General features: G+C 47.8%; 1 protein-coding gene across 8 annotated transcripts in view; it reads right to left on the reverse strand.

Annotated features, from left to right (window-relative positions):
* Window positions 1-10132: 10132 nt before the first annotated feature.
* SLC14A1 (solute carrier family 14 member 1) overlaps window positions 10133-22995 on the reverse strand; it is a 48872-nt gene continuing 36009 nt past the window's right edge. For all 8 annotated transcript variants that reach the window (XM_038543383.1, XM_038543381.1, XM_038543379.1 and 5 more), the window contains 5 exons: window positions 21736-21928; window positions 18246-18393; window positions 17921-18055; window positions 13707-13756; window positions 10133-12369 (listed from right to left, as the gene is read on the reverse strand). In XM_038543383.1, coding sequence (XP_038399311.1) covers window positions 12193-12369; window positions 13707-13756; window positions 17921-18055; window positions 18246-18393; window positions 21736-21928 — 703 coding nt within the window. In that variant the 3' untranslated portion in view covers window positions 10133-12192. The remainder of the gene's footprint in view (window positions 12370-13706; window positions 13757-17920; window positions 18056-18245; window positions 18394-21735; window positions 21929-22995) is intronic.

Raw genomic sequence — 22995 nt, forward strand, 5'->3', positions numbered from 1 at the left:
CAGCCTTTCTCATTCCCTTCTTCTGTTGCAGCGTAACAGTGGATTTCCTCTGGGGCCCTGTGTTCATCTTCTCGCTCTTTATGCTCTCCTGGGTCATTTTTATTAACTCATGGTTTGAAATATCATCTGTGGCCCCAGGCACTAGCCGAGGCCCCAGACCACTGTGGTCCATGGCCTCCTGGGAGTCTCTACTTGGATTCCCTCTGCTCCAGGCCCTGCAAACTTGCTTCTTTTCTGTTTCACTTCTTGGTGACAGTCATTACCCCTCAGCTGCCCAGGGTGGTCATCCTTGACCATGCCCTTGGTCTTATTCCCCATGTGAAATAAATCACAAAGTCCTAATTCCATCCCCCAAAGTGCTTTAGGGTTTCTTACGTTTCTCCCTTCCAATATTATTCTGTCCATTATCTCTTACCTGGATTACTCGAGAAAGTATTGCACAGGGGCATGGCTTAGGAAAGCTCAGCTCAAATGTTCAGAATTGGTTGATTTGTTGGGACTTTTAGGTGACAGAGATAATTACATTTTCTTTTTTTTTTTTTTACTTTTTTTTTTTTTTTTTTTTTTTTTACATTTTCTTTACTAGCTTAGGCAGAAAAGGGTGAGCAAGCTCAGAGAATCAAGAGGTGAGGCAGACACACAGAAGTCGGAATTTATGGTCACCTCAGGGACCAGACCCAGACACTTTGGACTTCCAGCATGCACACATACACGCACACACACACACACACACGCACATTCTCTCTCTCCTTCTCCTTGCCTCATTCTCTCCAACTTCAGATGGTCTTTCTCCACAGCCAGAAGAATTGAAATGGGCAGCTATTGTCAGATGACCTTCCTAAATCAATTACTGTGGTAAAGTGCAGAGATTGTTCTAACTGGCTCACGGACCTCCCTGTGCAGTCAGAGGTTCAAGGTCTGTGGCCGGAAGAGTCTGGGGTAGGACGGAGGTGCGCACTGAACAAAGACAACAGTTATCTTTGCTTCCCAGCTCACACACCCTCTTCTCCCATATACACAATTTCAGAACTGTTCCTGCTTAAGATAATACCCCATTGCTCATACCTCCTTCCCCCTGGGAGACAACCAGAAGTCTATTGAATACCCTTCCCCGCCAGGGCTGGATGTGCTCGGCAAGACCTCGCAAAAAGATAAATGTGCCACGCGCAGCACGCTCGGTTGTGGGGTGGGGAACAGAATAACAATAAAGGCTTCCATTTAAAGAAGGGCACAGGAGATGACGGCCCCTGGCCCAGAGGGTGCATATCCTGCTGGTCAGGAACATGAGTAAGCAGGCAGACATGTTTGCTGAGTCACTGCCCCCAGTGAGCCAACAGGTGAGGCCTTGGGTGGCCACTGTGGCTCCCCTGTGGTCTGCTTGCTGGAGCTTCTGTCTGTCAGGCAGCACCTGAGGGTCCCCGGGCAAGATTTGGCTGCTGAGACTGGGCTTTGAGGCCCGTTTCCTCCTGGGATGGGCTTTGGAGCCTGGGTTTGCCTTGGAGTTGATATAATCATAAGCTTCTGTGTGTCCAGCCCAGAGCATCTCCGTCAATAAAGCTCAACAAAACTCTCACTGATTACACTGGGGGAGCGTTACCGTTAAGTCATGATGTTTGACTCTGGGCCTCGAGGTTTGGCCTCTTAGCTCGTCCCTCCAGCCCGCAGCCTAATGGAGGGGATCCAGGGGGCAGAGCTGAGTTTCTTCCCGTCAGACCCTCCCCCAACATTTATGAGGCTGGGCAAGAGCACAGAAAGAGGCTTCCAGTTGATGCCTCCCTGACCTTTTCTTCCCACTCAGCTCTGTCCTGCACGACAGGGCCTCCTGCTTGGACCTGGACAACTTCGGGGGCACCTCCAATCTCTGGTCACTTCCAGCTCCATCTGCTGTCTCCCAGCAGCACCATGTGACCTAACAACACAGGGTTCCCTCAGAAGAATGACTTGAGAAGGGGTCCTCTGGGGCCCAGGAAGCAGGCTCTGGCTACTTGGCCAGGACATTCTGTGATCTTGGGTGCTTGAGGCAAGGTCTAGAAGGAGGTCTTAGGCTCCAGGTGGACATGTCCCCTGGGTCCCGTGGGCTGTTTGTCCTGCAGGGAAGGGCATGGCCAGAGGAAAATCCGATTAGAGCGTTTTAAAGCATAAAGGGGGATCCCTGGGTGGCGCAGCGGTTTGGCGCCTGCCTTTGGCTCAGGGCGCGATCCTGGAGACCCGGGATCGAATCCCACGTCGGGCTCCCGGTGCATGGAGCCTGCTTCTCCCTCTGCCTATGTCTCTGCGCCTCTCTCTCTCTCTCTCTCTGTGTGTGTAACTATCATAAATAAATAAAAATTAAAAAAAAAAAAAAAAGCATAAAGGGTGAGGGCTCCCAGCTTGGATGTCTCTACTTCTTCTGTTGCCGGGCTGCTCCCCAGTAAGTGACGCTTAATCATGGCCAGGACTCGCTAAGCTTTTTTTGGCAAGGAGTGAATTTATAATAGAATGTGTTTGGGAAGGGCCTGAGGATAAGACTTCCCCACTTCTGTCCCTCCTCCCAGGTAGCTGCTTCCTATAAGGACAGTAATTTTAGTGCAGAGACAGAACTCGGCTGAGGAAGGGACCCCCCCCCAGCCGGTCGCCTCTAGGGCTGGGACCTCTGAGGGGGTGTGCTGAGTCTGGTTATGGGACAAGGACAAGAGACAGGCGACTGCTGTGGAATGTGGCAAACCTCTCTGCCCGCCTCCCGCCTCCGGGCTTCCTCTGGTCCACCCTGTTAGTGGAAGCCAACAGGCCAAGGGGAAAGTGTGGGACCAGAGCTGAATAACTTGCACAGACACCCAATTATTCAACCTCCAGGCGGCTGTTGCATTTTGCTAAAGGCAGAAGGAGCATCTCAACAGGCATCCTGCTCTGAGTAAGCCAGAAGAGGAGCCGTGCGCCCCACGTCCGGGCATTCTCCTGCTTGCCCTTCCTGAAGCTTTAGCTGCTCGGATGTGTAGTTGGGGGTCATAACACTCAGGGGTTAATCACGTAACCCCTTGTGGCAAGGACTCTCCGATTCCCAGCCTGGGATAGGACAGGCGGGGAGGGGGGGGTTCCTCCCTTAGCTCCCCCCCCCCCGCCCCCCCCCAGCCAACCTCGACTCAGCCTATTCTAAATGTGTTACTCCGATGTTCTGTGTCCGTTTTGGCTGTTGGTTGCAACAACAGAAACAGATTCTCCCTCCTTGAAGTCCCAGTTTATGGGAAAGACATGGGGATAGCTCAGTATGTGGGAGCAATAGTAACCTGGCCTGGTGGGGCAGGGGAGGAAGCCCAGGTGGCTTCGGGTGTTGCATGGCTGGTCTCCACACCCCCGCTGTCAGCCGTAGCTTCCTTCTATCCCGGGGTGTCTGCTCAGGTTTCCAGTCCGTGCCCGGGAGGAGCTGACTGGCTCAGTTCGGATCAGGTGGGGCTGATCCCTGTGACTGGGGGGACTGGAGAACTCTGATGGGCCTGGTCCAAGCCCCTTGACCCCATGGTGCCTGGGAGGAAGGAGGGAGGATGTAGAGGCTGGCAGCCCCCCTCACCCAAGAGAACCCCATGAATGGGAAGGAGCAGATCTCTTCAGGGAAGGGAGGTGCTGTTACCAGAAGAAGGTAGGAAGTATGTAGGGAAGAGAAAAACAACAGATGGCCATTAGGGCAGGCGAGCTGGGACTTCAAGATTCTGGGAAAAGGAGCCGCGTTCTAAAGAGCGAGGAAGGAAGCCCGCAGCCGGCCCTGCTGGCACAGGCTCGCACCTGCCCGGCTCCTTGGTCCTGCCGCCTGGCTTCTCTCTTCACTGTGCTTCAATCATGCGTTGTCCTTGGCTTCCTCTTGCTTGTCTCCCCCCCCACACACACACTCCCTCCCCTTCCTCCTCTTGCACGACAGCTCCCCTAGTTCCAGATGACTGCCTTTCTTGGATTCGTCCATCTAATCTTTCTAGAACCCCTTTCCTACACGATTTGTTCTTTCTTACAATTCGGTGGGAAGAAACCCCATCAATGATTTCCACCGGGTTTTTAATATGAGATCTTAAGGGATTGGCAGCTGTCACAACAAAATGCTGTTTCCCTGAGAATTCAAGGGAGGCATTTCCGGTTGCACGGGCAGCTGCTGGTGAAGGTGTCTTAGGGCCTGGGTGCCTCTCAGATCATGCAGGTGTGGGCCTGATCTGGTCCAGGTGTGACCGCACCGATTCTGGTGGAGGTACATGCACCCCTGTCATGTACCTAATGCCACGTCCTGGGTCTGTAGATTCCACTTTGTAGCCTGGAAGGAATCACTAAATTCTACCTCTGAGAACACCAACCACATGGTTAATCTTAGGGCCCACCAAAACGTGGCTCCTTAATGACAGCATTATTTTTTTGGACCCTAGCAGTGGTTCTAGAAAGGGTGGTAGTCAGGGGTCCCAGGAAGAAACCAAATGAGGCTCCAAAGCCAAGTCTCCATAAGCTAGGGAGAAAATGTGTCAGAATAAGGGTAGAGTCACACCTCCTCCAGGAAGCCATCCAGCTTCTGTTGGTCTCTGAGTTTTCTGAACTTGCAGTAGCTTTAATGTAGGAAAACACATTAGAGGGGCACCTGGGTGGCTCCGTTGGTGAAGCGCCTGCCTTTGGCTCAGGTCATGATCCCAGGGTCCTGGAATCAAGCCCTGCATCAGGCTCCCTGCTCAGGGGGGCCTGTTTCTCTCTCTCCCTCTGTGCTCACGAACTCTCTCTCTCTCAAGTAAATACATACATACATACATACATACATACATACCTTAAAAGGAGAGCGCATTAGAATAATCTGTAGAGCTTTTAAAGATTCAGGAGGCCCAGGATGGGGTGGGACAATCGGAGTTTTTCGAAGGTTCTTATGCGTGATCCTGATAAATACTCTTGGTTGAGAAACACTGTGGAGCATTTATAAGCCTGGGGATAGAACTTGCAGATTGGAGCCCTTGGAAGACATCCAGCCCCTAAACTGGCTTTGTTTGCCTGGCAGAGTATTTGAAAACATCTGAAATGTGAATGCTTTAGTGGGGGTCAGGTAAGATGGGGTGCTCAACCTTTAATTTGCCACGGTCCCCAATGTTCCCTATTACCTCATAACCAGCTACTTCACTGTTTTCATCGCTTGTGACTAATGAGCACCTGTACACATGGGAGACTGTGTTCTTCATGTGGGCACGTCACAGGGCGGCCCACTTATCCCGATGGTGCTGCCCCAGCTCTGAGCGTCTCCGAGGCTCCTTTCCAGGGGCTGCCTTCGGGATAACTTTATACCACACACGAGAAAATCAGTCTCCTCACTCTAGTAGCAGGTTATGCTTATTTTTTAAAAAATGATGTCCTTGAGGTGCAGCGGGTATCCCTGGAAAGGTGCGACATTTTTATCTGAAATGGACACTCTGGAATTAGCTAACTATGTCTCCACCATGTGATAGAGGAGGAAAGTCTTCTTACCCATTCATGATGATGAATAATGAATTCTCTAGAAGGTTGAGCTCTAAGAGCTTGGTGCCATCTGAGTTGCCGTGAAGACATTGTAGACCATTAAGAGACCAGGGAGGGGCACTGTCAAGCCCAGCACTGTCCCACAGACATGTAAGATGAACCACAAATACATGTCATGTATGGGATTTAAAATTTTCTCATGACCACATGAAACATTTTTTGTAAGTGAAATTAATTTAATAATATCTCTGATTTAACCTGATGTATCCAAAGTGTCATCATCTCCATGTTTAATCAATATACAAAATTATTGAGTTGTTTTACTTTTTTTTTTTTTGTCTTATATGTTTGAAATCCCATATGTGCTTGTGAGCACAGCTCAGTTGGGCTGGCTTTTTTTTTTTTTTTTAGAGTTAATTTATTTATTAATGAGAGACACAGAGAGAGAGAGAGAGAGAGAGAGAGAGAGCAAGACGAGAGTGAGAGAGGCAGAGGGAGAAGCAGGCTCCATGCAGGGAGCCCGACATGGGACTCGATCCCGGGTCTCCAGGATCATGCCCTGGGCTGAAGGCCGCGCTAAACCGCTAGCCACCCGGGCTGCCTGGGCCTGGCTTTATTTCAAGTGCTGTGTGTGGCTACTTGCTACCACACATCTACTCTGCTATTGTTGAGAGGCCGACACGGGCTCTCAGAACGTAGAAAGGCTCCCTGTTGGATTCGCCACTCCCGTGACCTGCCTATATGTACTCTCCTTGCCCCAAAGCCGTGCTTGCTCTGGGGTCACTGACTCATGTCCTAGCTGCCATTGTTTCCTGTGGTCCGACGGACTTAACTTTAGCCAGATTTCCTGACGCTGTGCCAGCTTTCCTCCGTGCTTCATTTCTTCCTCTTCAAGTGCTTGCATGTCACTGTGATATCATTCAAAGCTTCTAAGGGCCAGGATCCAATGGGCCCAGCCCCAAAGCAGGAAACTGGCTTTCTCATTGTTTATTTGAAACCACGAAGCAGAAAATGTCAGACACTTGTTTTCAGTGCTTCACTGAGCTGGAATCGAATTGCAACGCAACTATTCCCAACGGGGCCTTCTGACGTCGGATGATTTCGAGGCTTCACCACTTTAGACGGAGACGACTAATTGAAGCACGAAGTAACCCTAGACTTCCCTCACTCTGGTTGTCATCACTAGCTGCCTCACCTTTTGTTTAGGATCTTGTTAGTCTATAAAATTTTGTTTGAAGCTGGGGCATCCTAATGTACTCTGGGAATATTCCAGCAAGGATTCTACAAAGTCTTTCTGTGTAAAAGATCTCCATTTAGGTCTCTGTCCCCAACCCCCTTGGGAGTCCCACAAGAGACTGTCGTGTCTGTCACCACATAGCTCTCTCCAGTGTGGTCTGGGCACAAAGGTACCGTATACTGTATGCCACCGTGGCACACGTGTTTGTCTGCCTGTGCAGTAGCCATTCCTCCTGCTTTCCCTGCAATATGGCAGAGCTCACCTGCTACAATAGAGGCCGACGATGCCAGATGCATGCTTTCCTAGACTCTTTTGCAGCCAGGAATGGCCATGTGACCCCGTTCTGCCAAAAAGACACAAGTGAAGGTATGTGGAGAGAGCTTCTGGGGGAAGATTTTCCTCCCCGATAAAAAGAGACATGAAAGAGTGACTCTCTTGCAACTCTGGTTGCCTCCTTCTTCCTGATGTGGTTGTGATGTTTATAACAAAGCAGCTGTTTTGGGACCATGAGGCAACGAGCCTGAGGATGGACATGAAGTCTTCTGAGGATGCTGAGAACGATGAGGAGGATAGAAAGATATTGCAACCTTGATGACCTCGTTGAGCAGCTGCAACCAAACTTGGAACAGAACTTTCTACTTTAGGAACCAAACTACTGTTGTTGTTCTATTACTTGCTACCAAAAGCATGCTGACTGCTATGGATGCCTGGTATTTAGTGGTAGGTTCTTGTCTTCTGTTTCTTAGAAGGAAGAACTCACTGAAATACTCTTTCTTCAACCTTGTTGCCCAGCTACTCTTGCTCATCCTCATTACCACACTACTCCCTTTACTCATTTATTTGTCTGTTCACCTCATAAAGTTCCTGTGAGGGCAGAGGCCATGACTGTCTGGTTCACTCTGGTAGTTCCAGTTCCCATTATGTAATAAATAGGCGTTCAATAAATATTTACAAATTAATGAACCAAGGGGGGCTATGAAGGAGGTAAAATCCTTAGAATTTGGCTATTGCCAATTGGTGAGAGAAGGAAGCTAAAAGTGGCACCCTGCTTTTGGCTTGTATAGTTGGCTAGAGGGTGCGACCTTTCCTCATAACTCAGTAGCTTGAGGAGAGCAGAGTAGTTGAAGATGAGTTTTGCCCTGGATGTGTTGAAATTGATGCTTTTGGAACAGCCTCTGTAGACAGTTGAACAGAGGGCCTGGATTGAAGCTCTAGAAAGGCTTGGACAGGGAAATGTATAGCATGAGAGAAGTGACTCTTCGGTGCTCCCATCTCATTGTGTGGCACCGCCATCCACCTGTTGCCCAAGTGAGGGTTCAGGAAGTCATCCTTGACACTCCCTCTCCCTCATTTCCCACATGAACCCATCATCCAGTACTGAGGATTCCACCTTTTGTTTCCCACACCCATGAACTTCTCTCCATCCTCCTGCCCCCACTGAGTCCAAGCCAACTACCTCTCTCCTGCATTACTACAGGGTCTACTTGGTTTCCCAAATCCACTCCAATCCCTTCTACTCACTGCAGTCCAGCCACATCAGTCTTCTCTCACTTCTTGAGAGCACCAATCTCCTTGTCTCAAGACCTGTATGCATGAGCATCCATCTGCCAAGAACACTGCTCCCTCCATCCTCCACATCCCTCTACCTGTCCAGCTCTGGTCTACTCCCCTTTAGGTATTAGCCTAAACCTCACATCCTCAGGAAGGCCTTCCCTGACGACCTCCCACTCCCACCCACCTTTGTAGCCTCAGAAATTTAACTTTGTTGGAACACTACAGGGTGATTTGGCTTTTGGAGACAGGTACTGGCAAAACAAAACAAAACAAAACAAAACAAAACAAAACAAAACACCACCAACAAAAAACAAATCTTTACAAAAACCTATTAGCAAAATTGCATTATTTATTTTTTTAAAGATTTTATTTATTTATTCATAGAGACACAGAGAGAGAATGAGAGGCAAAGACACAGGCAGAGGGAGAAGCAGGCTCCATGCAGAGAGCCTGATGTGGGACTTGATCCAGGGTCTCCAGGATCACGCCCCAGGCTGCAGGCGGCACTAAACCGCTGGGCCACCGGGGCTGCCCAAAATTGCATTATTTAGATGAGAAATGTAACTATAGAGGATCAAATATGCACAAGTACAGACAAGTGCATTGTTTCCCTTAGAAGGCAAATCTACACAGGAAGTCAAATAGCTTGTGAGTAAGGCTTAGACAAGGGGCTTTAGCTGCTTGAAATGATTATGTTTGCTAAACTGTGATCCCCCCAGTGTGCCCATCTCCACCACAGGTGTCCCCCCCCTTGACACCTGTTTCTGGGCCACCACTCCCAGGGCAGTCACTCAACAACTTAGCTCCCAGGGCTGAAGACCTCTTGCCTCTGTCTGTCGCCAACGCCTAAGCTTCAGCCATTGACTAGCTCTCCCACTAAGGGTAAGCTTGCTTTAGCTGTGTTAACACCTCCCTGGTTAACACTTAGGAAGGTCAAGGTCAGGCCTGGGAGCAGTCTTTTCTTTTAGCTGATTTCATATATGTCTGCTTTGAACACTACATGTATTGTGTAGTTCAATCTTAAGAGCTTGTAAAAGCAGACTATTATGGGCCTTAAGCCCACTTTTTTTTTTAAATTTTATTTATTTATTCATGAGAGACACACAGAGAGAGGCAGAGACACAGGCAGAGGGAGAAGCAGGCTCCCCGTGGGGAGCCTGATGTGGGACTCGATCCCAGGACCCTGGGATCATGCCCTGAGCCAAAGGCAGATGCAAACACACTAACCACAGATGGAGGGAGGAGGGAGGGAGATGCTTCAGGAGGCAGGGAGGAGCACGGCTTGGCTTCACCGTCACTGGTCACATTCTGAGAAGTAGCCCTGCCCACAATGCTGGCCACTCAGGTGTGCCCAGCCTCCGACCTGGGGGGCACCCAGGACTTGGACAGCTGCCTGGCGGGATATCCATCCCAGAGTGCTAGGAGCACAGCCTGAACATCGGCGACTGCCCCTAAGTGATCCCTTCTCACCCCTGAGCGAGGAGGACAGTGTGCAGTTGAGAGGAGGCCCACAGGGATGGGTCCATAATCGAGTTGAACAGGGTTTGCTCAGCTACATATCTGGTGCTGTTAGCAAGTCTAGGGAAGGAATAAGGACAGCAGCACACCAAAATAGAAGCAATTGTAATCAACATACTCTTAGGCACATGATGGTTAATATGCGCCATAATATAAAAGGCATATATGACTTTTATTTATTTTTTCTAAGATTTTATTCATTTATTCGTGAGACACAGAGAGAGAGGCAGAGACACAGGCAGAGGGCTCCCTGTGGGGAGTCCAATGCAGGACTCGATCCTAGGACTCTGCGATCACGCCCTGAACCGAAGGCAGTCACTCAACAACTGAGTCACCTAGGTGCCTGGCATAGGTGACTTTTAAACAAAATTTACACAAAACTAAGCTGTGAGTATAACTTTATTCATATTCTTACTTGGAAAACTGTTATTACAGACAAAAGGCAAGAATACCGCTGATTCCTAAGAAAACTGACAAAATACTCACTTCATTTCAGGATAATACTCAGTAAAAAAAAAAAAAAAAAAAAAAAAAGCTTGAAAAGTTTAATACCATTTAAATTAGACAATGTACAAGGCCTTAGACTGTTCCTATTTACATGATTGTGTGAGCACACCAGGAGAAGGTAGAGATCATTCTGGAGCTCCTTGAGAAGGCGGCCTACGTGTTAGAGGCTCTGGCTCCCTCCACCATGGCTCAGATTCCTAACTCCTGGTTATCTTTGGTTCTGCTTGCTTTTTTGTGTCCTCCCCCACCCCACCACCCCACCCCAAACCTGACCCATCTCCCCCAGTCTTGCTTCACAAATTCCTTAACAAGGGAGATTTCCGTGCAAACAATGAACATTTAGTTTTCCAACAGGAATACACATGAATCTACCACAGTTGCACATTCAGAGTTTCAAAAGGCTCTGGTTACAGGGTTGTTACATTGGAACAATGTTTGTGTTCCTGAGAAAAGGAAGAAGTGGACTTCTCCCCAAAATATTTGTAGGTTTACTTCCCTTCTTCCGCTTATCCCGGCAGCAAACTTGTCTATTTTGCACTGAGCACTGCAAACCCAAAGGGCGAGAAAAAAAACTTTAGACTTCCACTATTTCTCTTTTTGAATCCTCCAAAATAGCAGATTGATACAGAATGAAGTAGAAGGTAGTGAGTAGAGCTTTCCACGGCATCCTCTGTGCATTTGCTCATAGAATGTTTATGGGACCAATAACCTTAAAATTAATACAAAGACAGGAGAACCCTTTTACCGGTATGTCTTTTCGGGTTTTTGAGCGAGAACATTGTGAGCATGCAGAAAATAATGAATTTTTTTTTTTTTTTTAAGTAGGAAACTCAACAAGCTCTAAACGCCCAGAAACAATCTGACCTTCCCTTCCAGGCTTTATGATATAAGACATAGCCTCAAAGGAGTAGCAAATGCGGTTTCAAAGGGCCTTGGATGTTGATGACTCGGTTCTACTCATTCCAGGCATTTATAAAATCCACTTGGGGATGGAATTAAAAATAGCTATGCCGATTATTTTATAAAAATGTAACTTTTCCTTAATATCTAGGAACTGGTTAAGCCAGAAACTTGTTATTTTACCTCATTGAAAAAACAAATCCATTCTCCCAAGAAAATGATCATAAGCTTTATTTATCTAAAACATCTTTTGCAGTGTCGAAGGAAAATGACACTACAGAATAGTTTTGACTGATAAAATTCCCTTTCTTCCTCCTATAGCTGTGTCAGCCTGGAAAGAATCAACCATCTCCTGGAGGGGAGTGTGCAACACACTCAGGGCAGCATCCAGGCCCCTTTGCTGCCCAGGAGCCGGAGAATGAGCTGTGGCCACAGCTGCCAAGTGTGACTTGTATGGTTTTTATTTTATTTATTTTTTTAATATATTTTTTTTTATTGGAGTTCGATTTGCCAACATATAGTATAACACCCAGTGCTCTTCCCGTCAAGTGACTTGTATGGATTTTAAACGAGTCAAACTGCTTATCTGAGAATTCTGGGTTGACTAATTTCATGGTCATGAATTCCATTCACTTAAGGCTTAGTTGGTTTGTAGAGCTTGATTTTTTTTTTCCTTTTTTGAGCTTGGTTTTTAATACTGTTAACATCATGTAGCCAACCAAATACCAAGAACACCGGTAAATAATTAGCTCTGGTCTCGTGTCTTCTTTCTGTGAGAGCTGTTTGACTTTATAACGACATGACAGTCTAGCACCAACGCCCCACCAGGGCACACCATCCTGACGTGTCTCTCACATGTTTGGGGATGTTCCTGGAGTCTAAAAGAGAGCTACAGAGCGAGCTTAAGAACAGATTGCCAATGGGTTAGTATGAACATTGTCACTAGTGAAAAAACAGCAGTTTGCCAAGACCCCGGGAGTCACCTGGGGCTGTCAGCCACCCCTTGCGACCTTGGCCATGGGTGGGGGTTGCTCTCACAAAGGGCTTTCAACCATCCTTTTTTTCTTGACTTGGAGGAAGAAGATGCGGTTTTCTTCAGGATAAGTGACTTTACTGAGGGGCATTCTGTAGATGTTGGCATTTTTCGTGGTCAGCAAGAGGAACAGTAGTGTGGCCAAACAGAAGGGCCAGGTGCAGGCTGGCAGTCCCGCCTGAAGAGGAAGAGACAAGCCACATACTCCTCTGAGATCCTGTCACAAAGCACCAGCACCCATCCCATTCTCACTCAGTCCAGGGGGATGCATCCTGGGGCACCAACCGGACTCTGCTTAGGCCCACTGAGTTGGAGTCCACGATCCCAGTGGGACTGCATTTAGCAGTTGAAATGTCACCATCCATTCCTTAGGGTGGTCTGGGAATGTCCACTTTGCACATCTTTCCCTCCCTCTCATACAGTTGGGTTTCTACACCACTGTGAAGATGACGCTGGGCACCCCAATAAGTTATTTCATTGGATAATGCCAACTCGGCATTAGGTCCTAAACTAGGTAATTACCTTACATATTTACGTCTCATGGCCATTTGATGAAATTGGCATTATGTCTGCAAAAGCTGAGGAAATTGTCTTAGGGAGGCTGCATAATAATCCAAGTTTCTGGGTAAATAAGTGGTAATGTGAAGACTGGAAACCAAGTCAACCCAAGTTCAAAGCATGCATCTTTCCCAACAAGATGAAGTTCTGTCTCAGGAACCCCCTTGTCTGGAACCACATGCAAACTGAAGTGTGCATTGGAGTATAGACAGAGCTGCCTACTTAGGAAGCCACCAGTGGCCCCTGACCCCTCCTCACACCCACAGGGCCCTCTTTGCTTAGTTTGGCCCATGGTGACCTCTCTCCTGATCTCCACCCAGACTCATCTTGGACTCTCCTGGTTTTCCTCCCTTTCTTGTGGCTCCCAAACAGACTCTAAGCTCTTTGAGGGGAAGTCCTTGCTTTGGGCTGTTCTTGGCAACTCAGGCAGGTCTGAAGGAGAAGGTCAAGGACCAAAAGGGAAGGAGAAAGAGTGGCAGGAGGCACTACACAGGTAACGATTTTGCCTATTAAATAATTCAGCTAGGACATGGGTCTGAATGCTTCTTATTAATGACTCACTGGGGGTTTAACAAATGGCTCAATTAAAAACGAAATCCAAACCATCTGGGTCTTTAGCCAATTATCCTTTCCCTCCCTTTCCTGATTTCTCAACCACTACATGGTTCTGGCTTTCTGTTCAAGTAGAAAATATTCTAAAGTCACTTCCCTGGCACTCAGAGTATGAACTTGGTAAATATGGTATGCAACCTAAGTTTCACTGCTTTAAATTATGCAATCTGATATTTTTAGCAAGGTGTGTGTGGAACAGGCAGGTGCAGGAGATGGGAAAGTAGTGGCTAACACAGCGATGGATCCTGCACTGGGGACCCCACCCAGGGGACCTCAGGGGGGTTTCCACGGCACTGAGAGCCGATCGATCATGCTGCTGATGAAGCAAGATTAAGGCAAACTCACCATAGCCATCACGTGTGACAGGCTGACTCCGAGGTAAGCAGTAAACAGGGCTAAAAAAAAGGGGAGGGAACAACAATACTTAGTAGGTGTACTTTTCATTATAGGAAATGTACATTTTCATTTTGCCAGCTAGCTCTCAGCACCCTGATTACAAGCATGAGCTTACAGTCGGCAGTTCTGGGTTCAAATCCAGACTCTACTGCTTAGGAGCTTTGTGGCCTTCATTCTAAGCCTCTACCTCCTCACCTGCACCATAGAGGTAGCAGAAATTTCTCATGGGGTTGGTGTCATCATGAAAGGAGTAATACTTGGGTTTAGCATGCAATGAGAAGTACTCAGTAAAGGTAGCTTTTCTGTGGTTACTATTTCACTGCTATTATCACTGATCCCTAAGGAAAAGGCCTTCCATGGCAAATAAGCTTCCCTGTTGTTTTATCTGAACATAACTGAATTAAAATGAAATGTAGGGGGGCACCAGGGTGGCTCAGCTGGTTGAGCATCTGACTGTTGATTTCAGCTCAGGTCACATTCTCAGGGTCATGACATTGAGCCCTGTGTCAGGCTCCACACTTAGCAGGGAATCTGCTTGAGATTCTCTCTCTCTCTCTCTCTCTCTCTCTCTCTCCCCCTCTCCCCCTCCCTCCCTCACTCTATTGCTCTCTAAAATAAATACAATCTTTGAAGAAATTGAAACCTATGAATGTTTCTTGAGATAGCATGGATTCTGTACAACCACACCATATGCATCTAGGATTGTCCTATTAATGACTGGAATTTACAGTCATAAAAAAAAATCATGGTATAAAAAAAAAATAAAGAGAGAGTAATTCAGCAATCAGCAGGACTGACCACAAACTTGGGATTTCGCCCCATAATAACATCGTTCCCAATACTGTTAAGGTTGGCACACAGGCCAATGAATTAGTATGTTATGCTTTTCCTTAACTCTGAGTGAGCACAAATCTTAAAGCGGTAATTTGAGTCTATGTGTGACCGTTGGTGGTAAAACAACAAAAACAAAGATCTCAAGTAGCTAATCATCAATTGAAGAGAGGGCTCAAGGCAGCCCAGGGAAGCTGGGGTTTCAGAAAGACAGGCTGCAGAATAATCTTGGTGCACTGGCCAGACAGGCCCCTGGGGCAGCGCTGGCCCCATGAGACCAGCCCACCACCTAAACCTCCTGGGCCTGAGAAGCCACCTGAGCCACCTCGGTGGGGGGTAGTGGGGGGCAGTGGGGGGGGGAAGGGGGAGGAGGGACTCTGTGACGCTCATTTACTTTACCACAGACTTCCATTCCTTCGCCAATCTTTGGTCTTTTTATCCCAGTGTTTTTGTTCAACAGCATACCTAATTCTTTCACATCTGAATTGTCTCATGCTCGTGGGAAAGGCTTGTCTCAGAAACAGCCTGGGCGGGACGCCTGGGTGGCTCAGCAGTTAAGCATCTGCCTTCAAGCTCAGGGCGTGATCCTGGAGTCTGGGGATCGAGTCCCACATCGGGCTCCCTGCATGGAGCCTGCTTCTCCCTCTGCCTGTGTCTCTCTCTCTCTCTGTCTCTCATGGATAAATAAATAAAATATTTAAAAAAAAAAAAAAAAAAAAAAAGAAACAGCCTGGGCTTCAAACCCCAGCTCTGGTCATTTTACTGTACAACAAATCACTGAACTTTGGCACTCAGTATTGTCCTTTGTAAAAGGGCAGCTTGAAGATGCGCTTTCCAGGGAGGCGGTGAACCTCAAATGCAATCCTGTATTTCCACCAACACTGGCTGCCAAACCATCCTGGTTGGGGGGACCCCGATGCTGCTCTGAGCAGAGAACTGCGCAGGGGTGTGGGTTGGAAGAGCTTCTTTGTTTGATTTGATAATTTCATTCCTTTTTCCCCCATTTCCTTCCTTCCTTCCTTAACAAATATTCGCCAGCCCTAGGGTAAGCACCTGCTGTCTTGGGTACCTGCTCTTCTACGAGACCTCCCCTGAGCACATGAGACCTTATCACCATTCCTCTCCTTTTCTTTTTTCTTTTTCTTTCTTTCTTTCTTTGTTTATTTATTTATTCATTCATTCATGAGAGACACACAGAGGGAGGCAGAGACACAGGCAGAGGGAGAAGCAGGTTCTCTATGGAGAGCCCGAAGCCGGACTCGATCCCAGGACTCCAGGATCACGACCTGAGCCAAAGGCAGACGCTCACCCCCTGAGCCCCCCGGGTGCCCCATTCCTCTCCCTTTCACAAGGATTGCACTTGAAAGGTCCAGCAGTAGCTCTGGTCTCTTCCTGCTATGCTGTTTCCAAGCCGTCTCCAATTGCAAGTTGCTTTTCTCTCCATAGTAAGAGCATTAGACTGTCTAACAGTAGCTGTGCATCAATTAAGGCTTGCTGAGCGGGACTGGGAAAACCTCACGGGAGAGGTGCAAGTCTGCAACACCACAGTGTGTGGGTGATGACTCTGATGGCACCCTGGGCAGTGAGGGGCAGAAAGGCCCTGAGTGCCGAATGGACAGTGTCCATCCCAGCAGAACACCAGGTGTGAGTCCTACTATGACAACCCCAGCATTAAAGAGAGACAAAATATCAGGATGGCTCAGTCACTCAACCCCCCCTCTTGATTTCAGCTCAGGTCATGGTCTCAGGGTCATGAGATCAAGCCCTACCTGAGGCTCATGCGGAACATGGAGCCTGCTTGAGATTCTCCTCCCCCCCCAATATATATATATAAATAAATAAATAAATAAATAAATAAATAAATAAATAAATAAAGACAAAATGTGTCTATAGTTTGCAGTGACAAAATAACAAAGTTAGGACTCCCCTGGTGGGCAGTTTCTGGTTTGGAGGCAGGGAAGGCGGCCCTGCCAGGCTCCCTCAGCCTTTCCTGGGGCCTCTTCCTGATAATACCACAGCGAAGTTGTGAAAGGGCAACTCTGTAATAAATGTGTGTTATTTATTTACCCCAGCTGATATAGTCGGTCTTTCCTTGGGCCGGGGGCAGGGTGATATGGGCAAGCCAGAACTCGCTGTGACATTTTGCAGGGGAGATTTGCTTTCCAAGAGGGGCCAGAGGTCCCTCTCAACACTTCGTATCCGCGGATGAAATGGACAGTGCCCAGCATGGACGGAACACACACTCCCCATTGTCTGTGGAGGGGAAATCAGTATGGCCTCTGTGGGGGTGAGTGTGGCATCTCTCGAAATTCAAGTTGGCAGAGCTAGGGTTCTGGCCTCAGGGTCTGGGTTCTCAGCTAACTCAGTATACAGCCCTAACCGTCAGGCTACGCCAGTGAGGAAAATCTGACCTGTCCAAAGGAAGGTAGGTGTGATAGGCAGAATGAGAAACCCACTAGCTTTCTAAATCTACATCACTTGAGGTTTGGTTTTACCTAAAGGCCTGGAGGCTGCCACAGGAGAGCAGAGTGGTGTAGTGCGTGGAATTCAGAGTTTCTTAGCAAATGTGGATTCTGGCTTGCATTTACCCTAATTGACCGGGTCCCCTTCAACACATCACTTTATCTCTCTAGCCTCAGAACTCCAACAATAAAACGAGGGGCATGGACTGGAGACCTCTAGAACCTCTCCTAGCTCTGACAGGCTGAGTCTGGCTAGAACATAGGGGTCAGAAGGGATGAACACAGTGGTTCGGAAAATGTGGTTCCCAAGACCAACAGCAGCAAGCACCATCTGGCCCTCGTTAGAAATGCCAACTCCTCTCCTACCTCTAAGGAGGAAACCGGGGGCTGGGAGGTGGGGCGGGCAGCCATCTATGTTTTAACAAGCCTTCCAATTGATTCTGACACTCCCTGAAGTGTGTGAGAAAAGCTGGATTCGTGTGATTCTCCAAGGGCCACATGGAGTCCTACCTGACTCAGCAGGAGGAATGGCTCTGTATTTAGCTTGAGTCATTTCCATTTTCGTTTCTTGGGTCAAACGATTAGTATGAAGAACATAGGATGAGTCAAGTTTCTATCCCCCAACACGTACATATGGCAAAATAGTTAACACGACTCGACAGGTTCTCCTGTCTTCACGACAACCAATAAGGAGGGCACAGCAGAGCTTAATCCTCCCAGGGAGGGGATGCCACTTGCCCTGTTCACACCTGCAGGCAGCCGGGGGCCCTCACTGGAACCTGGCCCCAGTGTCTCACATAGTCCCTTTTTACTGTATGGACTGATCCCACAGTTATGAACGACCCTCCTTCCAATGCACAATATACGTACCGCAGGCAAGAGCCAGGATGTGAGTTTGCCAGGTGAGCGCCACGAACATTCCTCCAATTGCAATGCAGGCCAGAGAGCTGTTGAAACCCCAGAGCCCAAGGTAGATGTTCTCAAATGGCTCTGAAAGACTGAGTCCTATTAAGGAAGACAGGTGGGGTCAGCGCTGTGCACCAAAGGCAGGATGCTGTGGTAGGAGGCCGGGGGTGGGGGAGCACCCATGAACTCCCATTGGTCCCCTGGAAGTAGAGCCCTCCAGGAAGGTCCAGAGCATGGAAGATGCCTGCGGAGGAGGTGCTGGGTACTTGGGCCTGAGCCCTCAGCTTACCTGCTGCTATCCCCAGCAGTGATCCGATGGCGGCGTGCAGGCACATGAGTGGGGAGGAGAGCAGGAGGGCGCACAGGAAAATGCCCCCTGTCCACGGGTTATCACAGCCATAGATCTGCCCGACACCCACAGGCAGGGATTTCAGTAACTGCAAAGCATTCAGAAAACGAGGTCATTAAAACAACTGAACAGAAACCCACAGGACGCTCACAGGCACGTACAATGCAACGTCAGAGTTAGCACATCTCTGTGTTACTAAATTTTTAAGTCTCTGTCTCGTTACAGAGAAATCTCATACTTCTGCTTGATCCCAAGAGATACACAGGCCCTTCCCCGGCGGATGCTGAGCCTGCATGCCTCCTTGGCACGGCCACTAACTCAGGGGCTCCGCTGCTGGCGCCGACACTGGCCTCGGTCGCTGATAAGCCCCCAGGTGGAACCACTGCTGCCCCCACCTCACCTGCCGTGTCCCCCAGTGAGGACAGCAGGGACCACAGTTTACACTTCCAGTTCTTAACTGTGCATCAGGCCTCAGGCTAATGCATCAACGCCACCATGGTCAACAGAAGTATTATTACTCCCATGCAACTGGGCTGTTAAGGCCAAAGACCCAGAGTTGGGTTATCTTTTCCACAATTCAGAAGCAATTATTGCGGACGCCTGGGTGGCTGAGTTGGTTAAGCATCGGCCTTCAGCAAATCAGGTCATGATCTGAGAGTCCTGGGATCTAGCCCCACATCAGGTTCCTGGCTCAACGAGGAGCCTGCTTCTCCCTCTGCCCTTCCCCATGCTTGTGCTCTCTTTTGCTCGTGCTCGCTCTCTCTCAAGTAAATAAGATCTTTTTTTTTTTAAACGAGCAATTATTGGCAAGTTCATGAATCAGTACCCTATTTATACTTCCGCTGTTACAGAGAATATGTATTCATTTCAACCGGTATATCCTTAGCTTACGCTGGTTACCAGCAACTGCCAATTAGTCCTCAAAACACAAAAATACATGTAAATGTCACTAATGCTGGTGAGGCCTGAATTCAGCTAATGTGTTCACAGACTGACAGTTTTCAGGAAAGTAGAGGGTTTGATTTAAGCTAACACCTGGTAATGCTTTCTAAGGGCACTTCCGGTAAGGCCAGGCTAGGCATAATTAGCCATGTTAGCTTGACCAAGATCATTTACTGAAAGACGCCTTCCTCGCCCCAGGTCACATGTACACCTTTTGAGCCACCATGGGGAGGCAGTTACTCTGCTACGGGGGCCCTGCTTTGGCACGAAAACTATCCTTTCCCGGGGTCCCTGGGTGGCTCAGTGGTTGAGTGGCTCAGGGAGTGATCCCGGGGTCCTGAGATCGAGTCTTGTATCAGGTCCCGGCAGGGAGCTTGATTTTCCCTCTGCCTGTGTCTCTGCCTCTCTCTCTGTGTCGCTCATGAATGAATAAATAAATAATGTCTTTAAAAAAAAAAGAATTATCCTCTCCCTCATGCATTAGGCTGCACTGACACTGGCTTCCAATCCTGCCTCCGTCCTTGCGCAGAGCACAGGATCACACTGTGAGTTTGGTTCTATCCTAAAGTGGATCCTGAATTCTGCAGCTCACACTGGATCTTCATGTCTACACAAGATCATTGCTCTTTTCTCTACAGCAAGGAACTTGACACGGTACAGACTGCATAGGCTTTCACTCAGAATCGACCGCAGAACTATTATCCCTTGTGTGGCCAGGAAAACGGGGGAGTCAAGTGAGATGGGAGAGACATGTGCTGATGTTGGGGTGGTAGTTCAGAATGAGAAGAGGAAGACCCCCCACTCCCACTGTCTAATATAACTTTCCTGATGGGGGAATATTCCCTATGGGGCTACTGAGCACCTGAAATGTGCCTAGTATAAGGGTAAGAAACTGGATTTTTAATTTTATTTTTTATTTAATTTTATTTTTTTAAAGACTTTATTTATTTATTCAGGAGAGACACAGAGAGGCAGAGGGAGAAGCAGGCTCCATGCGGGGAGCCTGATGCGGGACTCAATCCCAGGCCCTGGGGATCATGCCCTGGGGCCGAAGGGAGGCACCCAACCACTGAGCCACCCAGGCATCCCTGGATTTTTAATTTTATCTCATTATAATAATTTCACATTGAAATTAAATAAGCTCTGTGGGTCTAATAGCTACTATATTGGACAGGGCAGTTTTAGATAGATCAATTAGCATTATTTATGATATTATTTTTCATGGGTAGTTTGAACAAACATTTGACTTTCTTTCTGAGTTATTTCCAAATGCTCCCATTTATTTTCTTGGCAAGAAGGTAAAGAAAAGCCTGCCTGAGCCCCTCACATGTTTTGATGGCTCAGCAGACAGGACAGCAAAAAGGGGTTTCATGAGCTAGTAGTGCAGAAAACCAGTCTTTTGCACATCAAAAAAGGTGGGTTTTGTTTGTTTTCCTCTGCCTTTAAGTGTTCTCTTGTTTTAAACAGTTATTTAATAACTCTTCAACAACTCTTCAACAGAGTTATTAAATAAACACCCCAGGAAGAGCGGGGCCTGGGTCAACCAGGTCTTTAAAATGGCACTCTCTCTGTGCACATCGGAAAGGAGTTGGATACAATACATGCTGTGGTAGTGGTTCTCAAATTCTGGCCCCCATTACCATTATTTGGGGAGCTTGTTAACATAGGTTCTTAGGTGCCCCCCTCAGAGATTATGATACAGAGAGTCTGAGATGAAGCCTGTATCGTATTTAAAAACAACGATTCTGATGGCTACCAATGCTTGAGCACCATGAATCACTGTACATACTCTATGAGATCTACCAAGAGAAAAAGCAGAATAGAGAGGTTCTATCATGAGATCTAACAGTAACCAGCCAGTTCTTTTGATCGGAGGAGGCAGGTCATGGAGGCCTTAACTCCACACTAGAGGCCCTTCCTCAAGGGCTGGGCCCCATCACATCCACCCAAGGAAGGGACAATTTTGAAACAGCCTTTGATTTCCAGTGGAGCTATACTCTAGACCGAATTTTAGGAAAAGAAGGGGGAAAGTTAGCTTTGAGCAGTCATTAAAAACAAACAAACAAACAAAAACCAAAAAACAACCCTTACAACAAAGGAAAAAAAAAGACAAAATAACAAACTCTTAAATACAGAAAACAAACTGGTGGCCACCAGAGGGAGCTGAATGGGGAAATAGGGGAAGTAGGTGAAGGGGATTGAGGGTACGTGTATCTTGATGAGCAATGGGTAGAAGTGTTGAATCATTACATTGCACACCTGAAACTAATGTAACACTGTAGGTTAACTAATTTTCAATAATAATAATAATAAACAAAGCCTTAGAACCCACAGCCTTAGAGTAGAATGGGTGAGAGGGCAAGAGGGAGGCAGTAAAGCCATCCTAGAGCTGAGTCTCCATAAGGCTCTGATGCCCAAGAACAATTAACCAAGGGGACACTGGGTGTCTTCGAGTCAGGGAGGAATGTGAGAGGACAGGGTACCTTACCTGCAGGGCACTGAGGTCAGGCCAGGTGACATTGGGAACCGCGGTCATGGGTTTGAACAATTTGCTTGGGAAGAACAGGTTGTAATGTCCCGTCGCCGAGAGGTACATTGACAATGCCATGTTGAAGGGCAGAGTGAAGACGGGGAGGTCCCATTTGCAGAACAAGGAGTTCAAGGCGCTTGAGAAAATTGGGCTAATGACAACGACCACAGAACAGAATGGAAGAACATGCACGTGACAAGTCAGTTGACAAACTGAATCTCTACACCCTGGGGGGGCTTTCTTTCATGGGCACAATACTAACGTGCTGTTTCAGCAAACTTTTTATGGGAGGACAAGAAAAAGAGAACCCCAAACTGAAACAAAAAAAACAAACACAACGTGGAATAAATCCTGTCAGAGAAGAATTTTTCCATAAAGTCAAAAATCAACTCGTAGCTCATCTGGCTTTCGAAAAATTACACTCTGGGATCGCTCACAGTGACTTAGGAAATCTAGGTTTTAGAAATATTTTTCTAGTATTTTAGACGTAAAGTAAAATACTCTGCACCCAGTGGGAGCCCCCTTTCCCCATGTAACCTACTTGATCATGTGCCCGGTCCTCCCCACCAGGGGCAGCCACCGTCTTGAATTTCTGTATCATCTTCATGCGCCTTTAGCATATTGTTTTTGAAAAAGAGAAACAGTTGTCCAAGGGAGGATGTAAGGTGGTGTGGGCGGGAGGAAAAATATCTTAAACTCAGGGCGGGGCGGGGGTGGGGGTGGGAGGAACAGCTTTAAGTCCAGAGCCGTTGGTGAACTGTGTGACCTTTGGCAAGGAGCTACTCTTCCATTTCCTTGTCTGTAGCCTGGGGGACTGGATTAGATTAGATGGTCTCGGGACCCCTTTTGTACTCTCACTTGTTGGCCCATCATGAAGGTCAGAGCCCCAGATTATGGGAGGGGGTGTGGTGAGCACCTGGAGGTGATCCACCTCCTGTCCTTGAGGTTGTTCTTCAGAACTGGTAAGAAATTACTTCCTGGGCAGCTTGGCTCTCCCAGCAGGCTCTCTCCCACACTGCTGTGGGTGCAGCCAGGGCAGGTGGCCCTGCAGACGCTGTGCAGAGTGGGCTACCCTTCTCATCTGGGTGGATATTCGTGATTTATATTCTAAATGTGCCATCGTAAGAAGGAAATGTGTGCTTCCAAAAAACAAACAAGCAAAAAGAACCTTTAGCTAGTTTGAAGGATTTAGGGTTAAAAAAAAAAGGAACCGAATTC

The sequence above is a fragment of the Canis lupus genome, chromosome 7 (assembly GCF_011100685.1).
Source record: "Canis lupus familiaris isolate Mischka breed German Shepherd chromosome 7, alternate assembly UU_Cfam_GSD_1.0, whole genome shotgun sequence".
Lineage (NCBI taxonomy): Eukaryota > Metazoa > Chordata > Mammalia > Carnivora > Canidae > Canis > Canis lupus.